This window comes from Emydura macquarii, unplaced genomic scaffold (assembly GCF_026122565.2).
Source record: "Emydura macquarii macquarii isolate MOO-44397 ecotype Brisbane River unplaced genomic scaffold, CSIRO-AGI_Emac_v2 contig_2422, whole genome shotgun sequence".
NCBI classification, from domain to species: Eukaryota; Metazoa; Chordata; order Testudines; family Chelidae; genus Emydura; species Emydura macquarii.
The window spans coordinates 1,220,034-1,236,356 of record NW_027132559.1 but is presented as its reverse complement, the minus strand read 5'-3'; the positions used below and the strand labels follow the sequence as shown (position 1 = coordinate 1,236,356).

Here is a 16,323-nt window from a genome sequence, read left to right as displayed (position 1 = left end):
CAATTATTTCAGGATGGGATTTTTTTCCCTCACTGAGCTACCTCAGGAATTGTTTTCACCACATGAGGTGAAGTAGTTTGACTTGAGGAACCAGCAAACTTACTTATCATTGCCCCAACAAATGTCACTTGAAATTGCATCACTATAGTAACAAATATAAAAGTGTCAAAATGTCTTAGCAAGAGAAGAGAACTAAGAGCAAGGGTCTCAAGTTGCAGTGGGGGAGGTTTAGATTGGACATTAGGAAAAAGTTTTTCACTAAGAGGGTGATGAAGCACTGGAATGGGTTACCCAGGGAGGTGGTGGAATCTCCATCCTTAGAGTTCTGTAAGGTTAGGCTTGACAAATCCCTGGCTGGGATGTTTTAGTTGGGGTTGGTCCTGCCTTGAGCAGGGGGTTGGTCTAGGTGACCTCCTGGGGTCCCTTCCATCCCTAATCTTCTATGATGCTATTATTCTAAATCAATTCTTCTATTTGTGCCATGCACCAAAGATGATGATGGTGGGTATTATTATTTACAATTTTTATTGTAGTGGCATTTTAAAGGCAGGATCCTATTGTACGTGGCACTGCACAAACATGTAACAAAGAGATGGTCCCTGCCCTGAAGAGTTTGCATTCCAGGTATCAGACCAATGATAACAGATGGACAGAATTGTGTCCATTTCTAGCGTATTGCTTGCTGTTAGGATTTTATTGTGCAGTTTTTCAAAGCATGGATATTTTTGTATGGATTTCATGTCTAAACTCAGTTTATTGAGAGATGTGTGTTTTATCTGCAAAGAACCACCACAGTAATTTTAAAGTATTCCACCCTGGTACATTCTATTGCTATAGTATGATCTTATGAGACTCCAAAGACTTCTAACAGTCTTCCAACCCTACTCTTCTATGATTCTATGAAGAAGTGCACCTTTAATTATTTAGTGTTGCCTGGGGAAATAGGGTGACGTACTGAATGGCACTTTAGCTTCTGGTGTTTGTATTTAAAGTTAAATCACTGTCACTAAGCTAAACAATCAGCTCCTTCAGCTCAAACCTGCAAAATCTCTGTTTTGTTTAATTTTTTTCCTTAAATATTTGTCTTTTGTATTAAAATTATTTGTAAATAACATAGGGCTCAATCCTGCAAGGTTCTTAAACACAAACCATCTGTTGAAAGATCAAGTAGTCAATGGGGCTATTCACAGACTTAAAATGAAGCACATGCTTCAGTGCTTTGCTGGATAGGACCCCAAGTGCTCAACATCTTGCAGGATCAGCACAAAGAGCCCACACTCCATTCCTGATTCACACTGCCTGTGTCTTCACTAGGAAAAAAGGTGTGGTGTTAACCCTTGTTAAGCTAACCTATGTTAACTAACTTATGTTAATATTGTAGGGAAGACAAAACAGTGGTAGTTTTAACCCATGTTAATGGAGAGAGCTAGGGATTTCCCATGACCAGCTAAAACTGATTAAAACTACAACTGTCTTGTCTTGAGGATTTTAACACAGGTTAAAATACGCCTTTTTTCTAGCTAAGACATGTCCACTAATTGTCCCATTGCCTTCAAAGGGGTCGCTAGCACAGGTAGTAGTTGCAGGGCCAGAGCCCTATTTTGTACTTCTTACATTACTTGTATACTCTCCCTTACCAGATAAACAGAGCACAAACATGAAGAGAAGAAAGAGTGAGGAAAAAAAAAATTACTTTATAAACTGCTGTTATGCCTCCCTGCTGTGGAGGGTGATAGGAAAGATAGCTGGTCTCCTTGCTCTTCCAGGCAAGGCCTCTTCATTAAGGGCTTGTCTACACTTACAGGAGAGCTTCTCCCATCAGCGTACATACTCCACGTTCCCTAAAGACGGTAGCTATGTTGACAGAGAAATCCTTCCATTGACATAGTGCTGTCTGCATTGGGAATTCGGTCAGTATAACTGCATTGCTCAGGGGTTTGGGTTTTCCATAAGTTTGTAGTGTAGTCCATGCTTACGATGGCTGAAAAAGGGCGCTTGTTTGTAACAATGGCTTTTATGATGTTGAGAACTAGCCATTAGGAAGTGATCTGAGACCAACAATGCATTTCATGAAGACCATCAAACAGGCTAGCAATAATCATAACAGAACTAATCTAGAGAGCTATTGTTCAGCTGAAAGGATCTGTAGTGTATTACCAATTTCCTGAGCCAGGCAGTGAAGCTTGCTTTGTTCTTAAGTTAATTTGGATCATTCTTTTTTTTTAATACACAACTGGGGATAAGGATATGGCAGTGGTGAAAAAACGTAGGCACCATTCAGCAAAATACTGACGCACATGTTTCAATGTCATTGAAATTCCACTGACATTAAACGTGCTTAAGTGCATTGCTGAATCAGGCCATTATGTGTCATCTTCCATTATGTGGTGAGAGATGTAAATGGAACATCTCAGCATTTTCTTGCTTGGAGAGTTAAAGTTCTCCTAATGATCAAGCTTGGCTAGTTTGACGTATTAGGCTTCCCAGAGTATTGTCTACAGAAATGTTCTCCCTTTTCAGTAGCATGGCAAACCCAGCAAAGGCTCAGAAATGCCAACTTTTCGTAAGGAAAACCTTCAATTTTAAATATATTTTTATGGGGGGGTGCTTTGTTTTGGGTTTTGGTTTTTTTTTTTTCCCCCTATTCAGTATGTTCCACTGAACAAAAATGGGCAAATTTTTTGATGAAATACAAATAAAACATTCAGCTAATGCCGCATTAAATGTGTAGTAATTTAAAAGGCCAAACTAAACAAGACATTGTTGGGACTAATTTAGTGCCCCTTACAATCTTGATTTCACCAATCCACGCATAGGAGCTTTGAATACAGGAGGGAAAGGTCCGGTCAGCCCTATCTGTGTTTTGCTGAATGGGAACAAATGTCTAACTCTTTTCCACAGACACAGAATCATAGAAGATTAGGGTTGAAAGGTAGCTCGGGAGGACATCTAGTCCAACCCCCTGCTCAAAGCAGAACCAACCCCAACTAAATCATTCCAACGAGAGCTTTGTCAAGCTGGGCCTTAAAAACCTCTAAAGATGGAGATTCCACCACCTCTATAGGTAACCCATTCCAGTGCTTCACCACCCTCCTAGTGAAAAAGATTTTCCTAATATCCAACCTAGACCTCCCGCACTGCAACTTGAGACCATTGGTCCTAGTTCTGTCATCTACTACCACTGAGAACAGCCTAGCTCCATCCTTCTTGGAACCCCCATTCAGATAGTTAAAGGCTGCTATCAGATCCCCCCTCATTCTTCCCTTCAGTAGACTAAATGAGCCTAGTTCCCTCAGCCTCTCCTCATAGGTCATGTGCTCCAGCCCCCTAATCATTTTTGTTGCCCTCCTCTGGACTCTTTCCAATTTGTCCACATCCTTCCTGTAGTGGGGGGCCCAAAACTGGACACAGTACTCCAAATGGGGCCTCACCAATGCCGAATAGAGGGGAATCATCACTTCCCTCAATCTGCTGGCAATGCTTCTACTAATTCAGCCCAATATACTGTTAGCCTTCTTGGCAATAAGGGAACACAGTTGACTCATATCCAGTTTCTTATCCACTGTAACCCCCAGTTTCTTCTCCTCTCACCAGTGCAGATTGGGAGCATGGAAATCAATGGGACTATATCAGTGTAAACCTGTTGTATGGGAAAGGAGAATCAGGCCACAGCTGTTTATATGGCTTGACTGTTTTTTTATGTGTTTTGTTTTTAAATTACAGTAATATTAATTAATAGCACTTATGTGTCTTTGAAGTGTTTTAGAAATATGAATTCATCCATAAAAATACTCTGGTATGATTGGTAATTTAAGGACTGTTACCCCAGTTTCATGTACCACCATGAGGAAGCTGAGGCAGAGGTTATATGAATTGCCATAAAGTGGTTCTAGAACTAGCACCCAGTCCTGTGCTCAGACCACCAGAAGCCATGACCTTTGGCAAGCAGTGTATATTTTTACTCGAATATTAACTAGAAGCACTTCTCATTACCTAAAATAAAACTCTGTTGAGTTACATACCATATAATCATAAATTAAGATTCACTAGGAAAGCTCAGTTACAATACATAGTTAGTATGAAAGGGTGTATAAAGTTCTGCTCTCAGTTTCACAGTAATTAAGTCAGAATAACTTGGTGGAGTCACTCTGGATTTGCACCAGCATAAGTGACATCAGGATTTGATCATTGGAAGCTTATGACCAAGGGTATGTCTACACTGCACACTCCTTACAAAGGTGTGTAGAGTACATACACTGCATGCCCTCCTAGCACGGATATAAACACTAGTGTATATTTTGAGGAACTACTTAGATAAGTAGAGTACAGACACTCCAGAACCTTTGGGCATATACCCTACACGGCTCTCTACATGCCTCCCTTGTGTACACTGCAGTTTTAAGCAGTGAAGTGTCCCACTGCTTCCCCACTACCAGAGCCTTTCACTGCTGCGTGTACACTGTAGCATGGACACAGCCTGCTTTTCACTGCAGTGTATAGCTACACATGCCCTACACGCCACCACCATCACTGGTGTGCAGTGTAGACGTACTCCAAATGTAGATCTTAGAAGAAGGTTGTCACAGGGAGACAGGTTAAGTATGACCCGACATCCACTCACATGAATAGATAATGCAAGCCAAGAGAAATACCTACCCACAAAGCGGCACTCTTGTTGCTCCCAGGAAAGTGTAAGTCTAAATATCTTTTCCAAAGATAGAGCTTTGAAACCAAGTTCTGTTTTGATTTTTTTCAATTCCAGGTACTTATTCCTATGACCCGCTGCAACTCTCATAAGGAAACGATCAGAGGGCAAGTGAAAGTCAGAAACTGTGGTATCTACATACTGATATTTGACAACACCTTCTCTAGGTAGGTAGAGTCTGAGTGTAGAGATTGACATAAGCAATTTTTATCACTTGTAGACTTTATTAGGCTGGCTATTAAGAAAAAGGGGTTAAAATTAATTCTTCTTCGAGTGCTTCCTCATATCGATTCCAATTAGGTGTGTGTGTGCCGCGTGCACAGTCATTGGAAGGCTTTTCCTCTAGCGGTACTTGTCAGGTCGGCTCAGGTGCCCACTGTAGTCACGCCACTATGGTGTCGTATATAGGGCCCTGCTGACCTGCCACCTCTTCAGCCCGTGATGGTCGTTGGAGCTACCTGTCTCTCTCTTGATTTGGCAAGCATTTCCCTAGTGGTCTCAAACATTGAAACCTGTAAAATAGTTAGATTAGTTTTAGTTGTTAGTTCTTAGTTAAGCTTCTGTTTGGGGGTTCCCCTCCCCGCTCAATAGGTCCCCCCCCCCACCAGTGAATCGGTGCATGCTTCAATCCCAAGGTTTTAACCCATGTGAGATTTGCCATAAGCCTATGCCAAAGGAAAAGCCCTAGGAATCCTGCTTGAAGTGCCTGGGTGAATCCCACCAGACAGATTGTTGTAGGATTTGCAAGGAATTCCGTGCATGGACCAAGAAAGGAAGGTCAGGCTGAAACACCTCCTCTTCATCCCCAACCACCAGGCCAGTTGGACCTGGGCACCTCAGTGCGGAGTTTGCTGGTCTCAGTTAGGGAGCCTGCAGCACTGAGGAAGGACTCGGCACCCAGGGACTCTAGGCACTGTCTCTCATTGGCACCAAAGCCAGCCCAGCACCCCTCCCACTCACCAATGCCACGCAAGAGACACAAGAAAACTGACAGAGAGCGCTCACCCATGGTGAGAACAGCAGGGAGAGAGAGTAACGGTGCACACTCCAGTGCAATCAGACGTGGCACCATCGACTCTAGGGCCACAGAGGGATCCATCGAGGGTGGTGCCAGTGGGCTCCCCAGTAATGGAGAGCCAGGGGGAAGAATTGGATCTCCCTTGCACTCTGGACACGTTTGAGGTAGCTGGAGACCTGCTAGCCATGATGGCATACCAGTCTCCCGCCAGGCCAGAGAGAGCACTGCATGTAAGACCTCCGGCACCACAGCAAGGCAAACTGGCCAGGATGTGGCACCGGTCACCTTCTCCATGGCACCACTCGCTGGCACTGTCTCACTTGGCACCACTGTGGTCCCCGTGTTCGGAGTTGCAGTCATCAGACCCAGAGGCGGAGTCGTACATCTCCTGATGTGTCCGTCACTGGCCAAAGCGGTGCCAGTATAGAGAGGAGGCAGGACAAGTCCCTTTCATGGGCCTGTGGCCAGCACAGTGGAAAATGCCTGTGCAGTGGCCCTTTTGGACCCCATGGGTACACCACCAGGCCCAGGGGTCCTACTCTTGAGGCCCCCAGTCACTCACCTCAGAAGGCCGGGTTCCACCATCTCCCGGAGACCATTTGTCACCACGCAGCACCAAAGCAGGCACCGAGGGCAGCACCGAGGCAGGCACAGAGAGGGATGCGGGGATCAGCACTGGGGACAACCCTGGTGCCAAACACAAGATCTTGATGCAGGAAAACCCCTCGCGACACTGTGGATCAGGAGGGCCTGGCCTGCCCAGAGCGTCCTCGTCATTGTCTCCCAACAAGGCAGTGGCTGGCAGGAACTTCATTCGCTCCATCCCCAATGGACAACAGGATCCACCAGGAGTTGTTACAGAAGGTGGCCCAGAACCTAGGGCTCCCAGTGGAGGAGGTGATGGAGTTGGTAGACCCCATGGTGGACATTTTGACACCATAAGGCCCCTCATGAGTGGTGTTGCCTTTCATAAGGACCATCCAAGTAACTACCAAAACTCTGTGGTAGACACCTGCCTTTATCCCCCCTACAGATAAGGGGATAGAAAGAAAATACTTTGCTCTCTCAAAAGGTCAAGTGCACTTCCTCACTCATCCGCATCTGGGTTTGCTGGTGGTGGCGGCCGCAAATGAGAAAGAGAGGCAGGGGCAGCAGGGTCCTTCACCTAAATCCAAGTACTCAAAGAAGCTGGACCTCTTCGACAGGAAGGTCTATTCTACCGGGGGGATCCAGCTTCAGATTGCGAACCAGCAAGCGATCATGAGCTGCTATAACTTCAACTCATGGGACACCATGTCGTAGTTCAAGGAGCTACTCTCAGCTGACTAGCTGGGAGCTCGCAGCGGTCATAGAAGAGGACAAGGCAGTGGCAAGGACCTCGCTGCAGGCCACCCTGGATGCGGCAGGCTCAGTCACTCAGACAATGTCCTCTGCAATTGCCAAGAAGAGGAGTTCATGGCTGCAGGTGTCGGGCCTTCCCTCAGAGGTCCAAAAAACAATACAAGACTTGCCTTTTGAGGGCTCAGGGTTATTTTCAGAGTAGATGGACTTCAAGCTCCACAGCCTCAAAGATTCTAGTTGAAGTCCTTGGGCCTGCGTATGCCAGCCTCTCAAAGAAGCACTTTAAGGCCCAGCCTCCCCAACGGTTTTACCCTATGCAGCCTAGACAGGACTACTCCAGGAAGCAGGAGAAGAATAACAGGTGTAGGATACCTCAGCCCCCTTCCAACCAGGGCCATGGTTTGGTGAGGTAGTCCTCCAGACCCAAGCAACCATTTTGAGGGTGCGCCTGAGGGCGACACACCAGGCCAGATTCTGGATCCTTACTCTTGTTTCTTGAACCATCTATCCCATTTCTATCAGGTGTGGGCCCAGATAACCTCAGACCAATGGATGCTGTGCACGGTAGAACTGGGATATTCTCTCCAGTTCTGTTCCCTCCCCTTCCTCCCATCCCCTGTCTCCGTCCCTCTTCAGCGACCCCTCTCACGAACAACTTCTTATACAGTATGTACAAGTGTTCCTAAGGGCAGGAGCTGTAAAGGTGGTTCCTCAGGAGTTAAGTGGAAAGGGGATCTACTCCCGTTATTTCCTAACCCCAAAGGCCAGAGGGGGCCTCAGACCTATTCTTGAGCTGCAAAACCTCAACAGTTTCATGAAGAAACTGAAATCTTGCATGGTATTCTTGTCTGCCTTCGTTCCTTCCCTGGATCCAAGGGACTGGTATGCCACCTTCGACCTGAAGGACGTTTACTTTCATATATCAATAATCCCATCCCATAGAAGATTCCTCAGATTCATGGTAGGCCACATCACTTATCAATTTACAGTCCTCCCTTTCAGGCTGTCAGCAGCCCCCCAAGTTCTTACCAGGCAAAGTTCTTACCAGCATTTGGCAGAGCAGTGCTTCAGTCAGTGATTCCGTGAGCTCCGACCCCTCTCCTATGATCAGCTTAGGAGTCACGACTTGGAATCAACATGAGCAAGCACTTGAAGAAGAAAAAACGGTTACCTACCTTTTCATAACTGTTGTTCTTCAGGATGTGTTGCTCATGTCCTTACCAAGACCCACTCGCCTTCCCCCTCTGTCGGAGCTAGCTGGCAAGAAGGAACCAAAGAGGCAGCGGGTTGGCAGGATCCTATGTATGACGCCATAGTGATGTGCCTCCAGAGGGCACCTGAGCCAACACGACAGGTACCGCTAGGGAAGAAACCTTCCGACAACTGTGCATGCGGCATGCACGTACCTACTTGGAATGGACAGGAGCGACACATCTCGAACAATAGTTACAAAAAGGTAGGTAACCGTTTTTTCAGTGGCCTGAGTTTCAGATTTTGTTAATGATAGTTTCCTGTGATTCTGAAACAGCATTCCATCCTTTGATTCTCTTGATCTCTGAGACGGTAAACAACAGTAACTTATTTCATGATTATTTTCAGCCAATTCAGAGTCTGGATTGTCGTCTTCTCAAAGTCCAGTGGATGTTTTGCCTGAGTAAGGACTGCAGGATTTGACCAGCTATTATGGTCTGACTTTACCTGAATTAGACTAATATGATCTTCTGTTTCTTTTGTACAGGTTTATCTCGAAAAGAGTATTTTATCACTTGACTGTGGGACACCCTGTGATCTATGATGGAAGTGATTTTCCATAGCCTTGAATATATGGTGTTATTTTTAAATTATATTTTTAAGGAACACTATTATTTATATATATGTAAGCACTAAAAATATCACAGTTTGAATACCTGCTAAAGCTATGCAGTAGTTGCAAAACGAAGCACTTAAAGTGTGTTTACACAAAAGAAAGAAACCCTTCACAGGAACACTAATGGTTCAGTACTGCACAGAGATTGCTCAAAAGCCATATTGTTCTATAGGACTGGTCAAAAACTTTCCATCAACATTTTTTAAATGAAAATTGGGGTTTTGCCAACATTAATATTTTTGATGTTTTTGTCAAAAAACCAAAAATTAATTGGATGAAAACAAAAATATTGTTGTTGAAAAGCTTATATTTCTTTTCCTTGGAAATTTTGATAAAAATGGAAATAAAAAATCATCAAAATTTTCAGTTGAGGGAAAAACAGTTTCTGACCAGCTCATAATTATAAAAAATTATAACTATGCAGTACTCCAGACGTTAGATATGCATCATTAAAGGATCATTCTTATCTTTTTTTAAGACTTATAAGCAACAAATATGCTTTTTACATATTCAGTTTAAGTTTAAAATGTCTAACTGGGTTTTAAAAAATGCTTGGACATTTAATGCCAATTACAAAATAAGGCTGCAACAGTTGTAAAATGAAGAATTATTTCTTCCATTCTTGATAGCTCTTCTCTTTAAATAGATCCACTGAAATCAATGGGAATTCTTGCAGAGTCAGGTATCTCAAAGTAACTTACAGTGACAGAATCAGGTATATAATTGGCAGAATAAATCACAGTTTTAGTGTGTGACACTAAAGAAAAGGAAACTGGCATGTTTCTTTTTTCTGCTTTGGCTTCTTTTAAATCACAGTGTTCACATGAAAATAAAAACTCTAAGGTTTTAAATGACAAAAATTATTCTTTTCTATAGACTGAGTGAAGGTAGCAGTCGGTGAGCCTCATAAGATTTGAGTCAGTCTAGATAAGTCCACCCAAACCTGGATGCATATCCAAACCTAGTAAGGTTCTTGCATTTCTCCCATCCTGTCTTTCTTCTGATTACTAACTCAGTCAGATCACTTTCCTTTGTCCTTCTCCTTATCCCTGCTTCCTCAAACTCAGCCTGCCTGCTTCCATGTTCCTTCCCTCCAAGTACAGATGATTTCCTCCCCATTTCCTGGCCAGATCTGGTGACACCTATTATTGTTCTCCATTGTCCACCCCGCCCTCATGCTTCACTTCTTTCTCCATCTTTTCACCCCCAAATTCATCTCCTTAGTACACACTTGTGGCTTTCAGTCTCTGCTGGGCCCAGGGTGACTCCTCTATTCAAATCTCATGCACTCAGGGCAGGGCTTGTTAGAAGTTTTCAGTCGAAACTGGTTTTTGATGGAAAATTGGTTTTCTGATTAAACAAAAATCTCCATAGAAAGTGTCTGCTTTCTGCAGAAAATTTCAGGTTGGGTTTTGTTTTGTTTTTGACAAAACTGAAAAAATTAAAAGATTTTTAGTTTCCAGTTGAAAAGTTCTCAGTTTAGCAACAAAAAGTTGAATTTTGCAGGGGAGGTGGAGGGAATGGACATTTTCCAGCCAGATCTCCTCATGGGTCGGAGGCATCTCTGAATGGACTGGATATTTCTCACCCAGGGAGGCCTAGGAAGGTAAGAGATTTGAATGCAGCAATTGGTGGAAGCCCAGCAGAGCCTGCCAGGAATCTTGCAGCTGCCTGGTGGGAATAGCAGCTGATTCAGGAGACCCTGTTGTGAGTTAGAGGAGGGAAAAGAAACCTGGGGGAGGGAACAGAAAACAGTGGAGTTTCAAGTCTAGGCTGAAGGATCTGGCTGGTTGGCTGTAAAGTACTTGGAGGGAGGAGAGGGATAGACAAAAAAGCATTGGATACGAGATGGGAGGGCTCTTTATCAAAGGTTCAGTTCAGTTTGGGAGAAGGATTGAGGGTTCAAATGGGTGTGTATATTTTTCTGCTCCAGTTCCCCATATAAAAGGAGAGGAATCCATGGCCGAATGTACAGCTACAGGCTGGTAATCCCTATTGCTGAGGCCATTATTGCTATTGTAAACTGAAATGAAAGGGAAGGAAGGATGGATTGTTGTTTATGGCAATGCATTTTTTAATTGGTTTATACAGGGTATTTTTAGACGACAAATTCCCTCTCTACGGCCCCAATCCAAAGACTACTGAAATAAATGGGAGTCCTTTCATTGATTTCAACAGGTTTTCAACTGGGCCCTGCATTAGCCTGCTAGGTTCCTGACTCATCTCGCAACATTCCATTCAGTTTACAATCCAGTTATTCTTTTCTACCAGATCGGTGCTAAGTGTAAAATGCCATTGAAAGATGCATCGAAGAAAGATGCAAACTCCTTTTCTTTGTAGGAACAGAGAGATCAAAGACTGTCACAGCTGAGCTCTGTGCTGCTGAAAATACGATTACATTTAAAAGATTCTTATCAAGATGGAAATGAGATTAAAGTGAGTAGCACACAAGCAATAAACAAATTATGCACTGGCAATTTCATAATTTACGAGCGTATTATTTTAGTGCTGAGGTTAAGTTTTATTCTTATTTAGGCAACGAGAGTTTATTTAATGTTTAAAAATGAAATACTATGTATCATAAACTATGCAATATAATGGATGTTTAACTAAAGTCTGCTGCAATTTTCCTTAAACTTTCAGGTGTGATTTTAAAAGTATTTTGCTACTGTTTAGCTAGAATACTGATTTCACTAAGATATTTTTCTTAAATGCCAAACATGAGTTAAAGGGACACTGTCAAATTTTAGGCCAAACTGTGATCTATAATATATTATAAATAATCTGGTAGAGAGTGGCCTCTGGATTTACTTTTTCTCTCTGTCTCTTTTTTAAATCTATCACTCCGTTGCAAAGTTTTTTTAAATATAGGGCCTAGAATAGCTCAGTTACTGCAAAAAACAGTATTGCTAGCCTCAAATATTCAAAAATATGAATCCCCCCACCAAAATCATGAGATTGACTTAGAAATCATGAGGCTTTTTAAAAAATAATAAATGTTAGGTTTTTTATTTACCTTTATTTATTTATATTTAGGGTGCGTTTGCTTCAAATTTCAAACTAATTTATTACGAAAAAACACTGAGATTCTCCTGCAAAACCATGATTCCAGCAGCTGGGGCTGTAAGAGAAATACTAAAAATTGCAAGTGTTGCCAACACTGAGAAACAGCCCTCCAGCATCAAAAGCACGAGATTATTAACAGAACTCTTATTATCAGAGCTGTTCTGATGTGGTCAGTTACGTTATCAATACAGCTGATGCACAAATGAAGTCATAAATGTAGCAATTGGACTACGTCAGCAATGCAGGGATTTTTTTTTAAAAAGTGTTTTCCACTGAAAAAACCCAGAGACTCAGCTGCACCAGCACTCCATGCTACCAGAGACTGGTTTGGCCCCTAATATAATTTAAAATAACCTCTGGCATATATAAATTACTCTTGGTTTTTGACAGCCCTTAGTGGGCGGTTTATGTTGAACAGGTGCTCTGTGCTCTGACCACACTCCTTACATCAAATGGAGAAGTGGGGGTGGCAGCTCCACAACAACCACCTGGGCAATCCCCAGCTGCTCCATTAGGGCGGCTTTGTAGCCTCTTTGATCTTTGGAGTATTGCAGAGATGCAAAAAAGGGGGCTCAGGTCCATTGTTTTAAAAAAAGTTATTTTCAAGCCAATAGACAGTTTTACAAATAAGTTTTATTTAGAAAAAGGAGATTTATGCTGTTAAAGTGTAATGAAATATTCTTTATTAATAAAACAATGAGAGTTCTGTGGTACCTTAAAGACTAACAGATTTATTTGGGCATAAGCTATCGTGGGCAGAAATCCACTTTGTCAGATGCAAGTGGGTTTCTGCCCATGAAAGCTTATGCCCAAATAAATTTGTTAGTCTTTAAGGTGCCACAGGACTCTCATTGTTTTGCTGAAAACAGACTAATACGGCTACCCCTCTGGAATTCTTTATTAATGTTTATGGTGCGGTTTAAACTGAACAGGAATCCAGCTATGTAATCCAAAAGACTGGAGTGTTGGTACATATCAGGTCATAGTGCTTTGCAGACGGATAACCTGTTAACCTAGCTGGTTTTCCATGCGTACACTAATAAATGGAGGCAAAGCAGCCCATAATGGAAAATACAGCAAACACAAAACAAATATTTGAGAAGGACGTTACAGGAACAGCCATCATTCGAGTGTCATAAGCTGCAATTCAACAAAATACTTACGCACATGCTTAACTTCGAAGTTATTGGGATGACTCCTATACTTAAAGTGAAGAACATGCTAATGTGCTTTGCTGAAGTTGGTCTTTTAAGAACTGACCATCAACAGCAATGGAAATAGGAGAAAAAACACATTTTAAACTGTAATGAAATTAAATTAAAAGGTGTGTGTTACTTTTGTTACAAAGAGGGTATATAGTATAGCACAGCGTAAGTCAGTTACTTAACAACATAATGGAGGTTACTAGGAATAAAGATTTATACATATTTAGGTAGCAGTAATAGTAATGTGCAATCAGTTGTGTTTGCTGGGAGTCTGAGGAAGAGGTTAATGATTCTCTCCAATCAGAGTTTACTCTGCATAGAGTAGAATGTTATTGTTTTTTGTTTGTTTTTGTTTTTTCATAGCTTGACAGTGTTCCTTTAAATTTCTGTAAGTGTTACTGATAATTGGTTAAAGAAAACTTGCTGACATGTATTGCATAAAGAGCTTACAGCTTTGTAAAATGATGAAGTTGTAAAGCTGCAATGCATGACTTGGCTCCGTTTTGTTTTAAAACTGAAATTGCACTAAAATTTTAATAATCCTCAATCAAATCTACTGTAACACAAATGCCAAAGAATTGCACAATGAATTTGCACCAATTTCAACTTAACTCTCACAGAGGAATAAAGCTTTTTTGAATATTGAAGTCTGTATATTTATGGGATGTAGACAGCTTTGTATTGGAATGTTTCTTGATGCTTTTATTTTTACTCAGGAATTCAATAAATAAAATTCTATATCATTTAGAGTAAGCGTCCTTGGTTTTTTATCTCATAGATATTACATTGTCTTGAAGATGAGAAATTGGAACACTGCGCAATCTGTTTTTAAGCAAGAAAAAATCTGAAGGTGTGCTTATATTATGCCAATAAAGTAACTGGGTGATATTCACCCCCTGTGCGGATGCTTAAGTGGTGCATAGATGTTGTGCTGGCTCTTTGCACTGGGTGAATTTCACCCATAATGAGTTGCATTGAATTCAGAGTAATTACAGTAAGAAAACGGAAGTCAAATTTGTCATGAGCAAATTATTGGGGTTTTACTTTTCTTTGTTAGATCAATGAATAGACTAAAAGCCCCTGGGCTATAATCAGCATTCATTGACACCTGGACAAACCTAGTCAATGGAAAACACATAGGTGTAATCGAAATCAGAATCTGGCCCACTGAACCAAGTTCCTCTCTGGTATTTCTCCATTGAGTTAAGTATTTTGACCCATTGTTTTTAATTTACCCTTTTGTCTTTGGTGATCAGAAGTAAGAGAAAAGTGCCATAGGCCATGATTTTGAAACCTGGGTGCCTAAAGTTAGCCTCTTAGGGTAAGTCTACACAGCCCGTGGAAATGAACCTCTGAGCCTCGGTTGACAGACGGGCTTGCAGGGCTCATGCCACTGTGCTAAAAATAGCAATGTAGACATGGTAGTTTGGGCAGGAGCTCAGACTCTGAAGGCCACAACTTCAAAGTGCTGCTACACAGCTATTGAATGTGAGCCCAAGTCTGTTGACCCAGGTTTAGAGGCTCCCTGCTGCTGACTGTGTAGACGTACCCTTAAAAGCACATTTAGGCACCTACATTAAGTGTATTAATTTCAAAAGTGCTGTGCACCCAGCAGCTTTCACAGAAGCTTTTGAAAATCAGGCCACATATATAGGTGCCAGTAGGAGCCTAACTTCAGGCACCCAAAGTTGACAATTTTGGCTTTCTCCTACAGTGAAATAATGGAGGGGATGACTATGGTATGGGGGGGAGGGGCATCAATTTGCATGGCACAAGTCTGTGTTCAAATGGGTGAGAGAGAATAGCATCACCACAGATAGCAGTACATGACTGAAGGACTATATATGGGATGGAAAACAACTGGGGAGATCCTCAGAGATTCTCCCACTTCCTCTAAGGAATCTTGTGGGACTGGTGTTACAGGAGAGTGAGCCAGCAAACCTGTCTGTGATAGGTCAGTCTGTGCCAAATTATTATAGAATGGTAGGACTGGAAGGGACCTAATGAGGTCATTTAATCCAGTCCCCTGAATTTATGGCAAGACCAGTCATTATCTAGACCATCCTTGACAGGTGTTTGTTTAACCTGTTCTTAAAAATCTCCAATGATGGAGAATGTCCTTAGGCACATGTCCACAATGTCCTTAGGCAATTTATTCCAGTGCTTAACTACCCTGAGACATAGTTTTTCCTAATGTCCAACCTAAACAGCCCTTGCTGTAATTTAAGACCATTGCGTCTTGACCTATCAGAGTTTGAGAACAATTTTTCTTCCTTCTCCTTGTAACAATCTTTTATGTACTTGAAAACTGTTATCATGTTCCCTCTTCAGTCTTCTCTTCTCCAAACTAAACAAATACAGTTCTTTCAATCTTCCCTCATAGCTCATGTTTTCTAGACCTTTAGTCATTTTTTGTTGCTTTTCTCTGGACTTTCTCCAATCTGTCCTCATCTTTCCTGAAATGTGGCACCCAGAGCTGGACACAATACTCCAGTTGAAGCCTAATCAGCGTGGAGTAGAATGGAAGAATTACTTCTTGTGTCTTGCTTACAACATTCCTGCTAATACATCCCAGAATGATGTTTGCTTTTCTTGCCACAGTGTTACATTGTTGACTCATATTTAGATTGTGATCCACTATGACCTCCAGATTACTTTCTGCGATTCTTTCCTAGGGAGTCATTTCTCATTTTGTATGTGTGCAATTGATTGTTCCTTTGTAAGTGGAGTACTTTGCATTTGTCCTTAGGATGAAATTCAATATTTACTTCAGACCATTTCAAACCATTAGGCCACTTGTTCTTTTAATTTTTTCTGTGCTGTGTCAGTCCTTTAGAATCGAGCACCTACTAAAACTACACAGGAAGTAGCCTAGATGTTGGGTGAAGCCCAGTGAAGCTCCTGAGAGAAGCAAACAACAGTCATGATGCAAAGAGCTGAGACTATAACACCAAGTGTATCCATGATATTGGCTAAATTCTGCCCTCAGATATGTGTACACAACTCACTGGGCACCGTGTGAATGGTGCTGTATTTGGCCCATCAGATGGAAATGTTTCTTTCTCTAACACCAATTTTTAAGCAGCTCATTTCCTATAGCTTTTTTTATTCTCTTTCCCAG

At 42.1% G+C, this 16,323-nt stretch overlaps 1 protein-coding gene across 5 annotated transcripts in view; it reads left to right on the top strand.

The window, feature by feature from the left end:
• The window catches only part of FYCO1 (FYVE and coiled-coil domain autophagy adaptor 1), an 82,063-nt gene extending 68,112 nt beyond the window's left edge, over nt 1-13,951 (top strand). For 3 of the 5 annotated variants that reach the window (XM_067561744.1, XM_067561745.1, XM_067561742.1), the window contains 2 exons: nt 4,763-4,872; nt 8,803-13,951. In XM_067561744.1, the coding sequence (XP_067417845.1) occupies nt 4,763-4,872; nt 8,803-8,878 (186 nt within the window). In that variant the 3' untranslated portion in view covers nt 8,879-13,951. Of the gene's footprint in view, nt 1-4,762; nt 4,873-8,663; nt 8,719-8,802 lie in introns of all 5 variants that reach the window. The other 2 variants (XR_010922319.1, XM_067561743.1) reach the window with 2 other exon arrangements.
• Nucleotides 13,952-16,323: the final 2,372 nt, after the last annotated feature.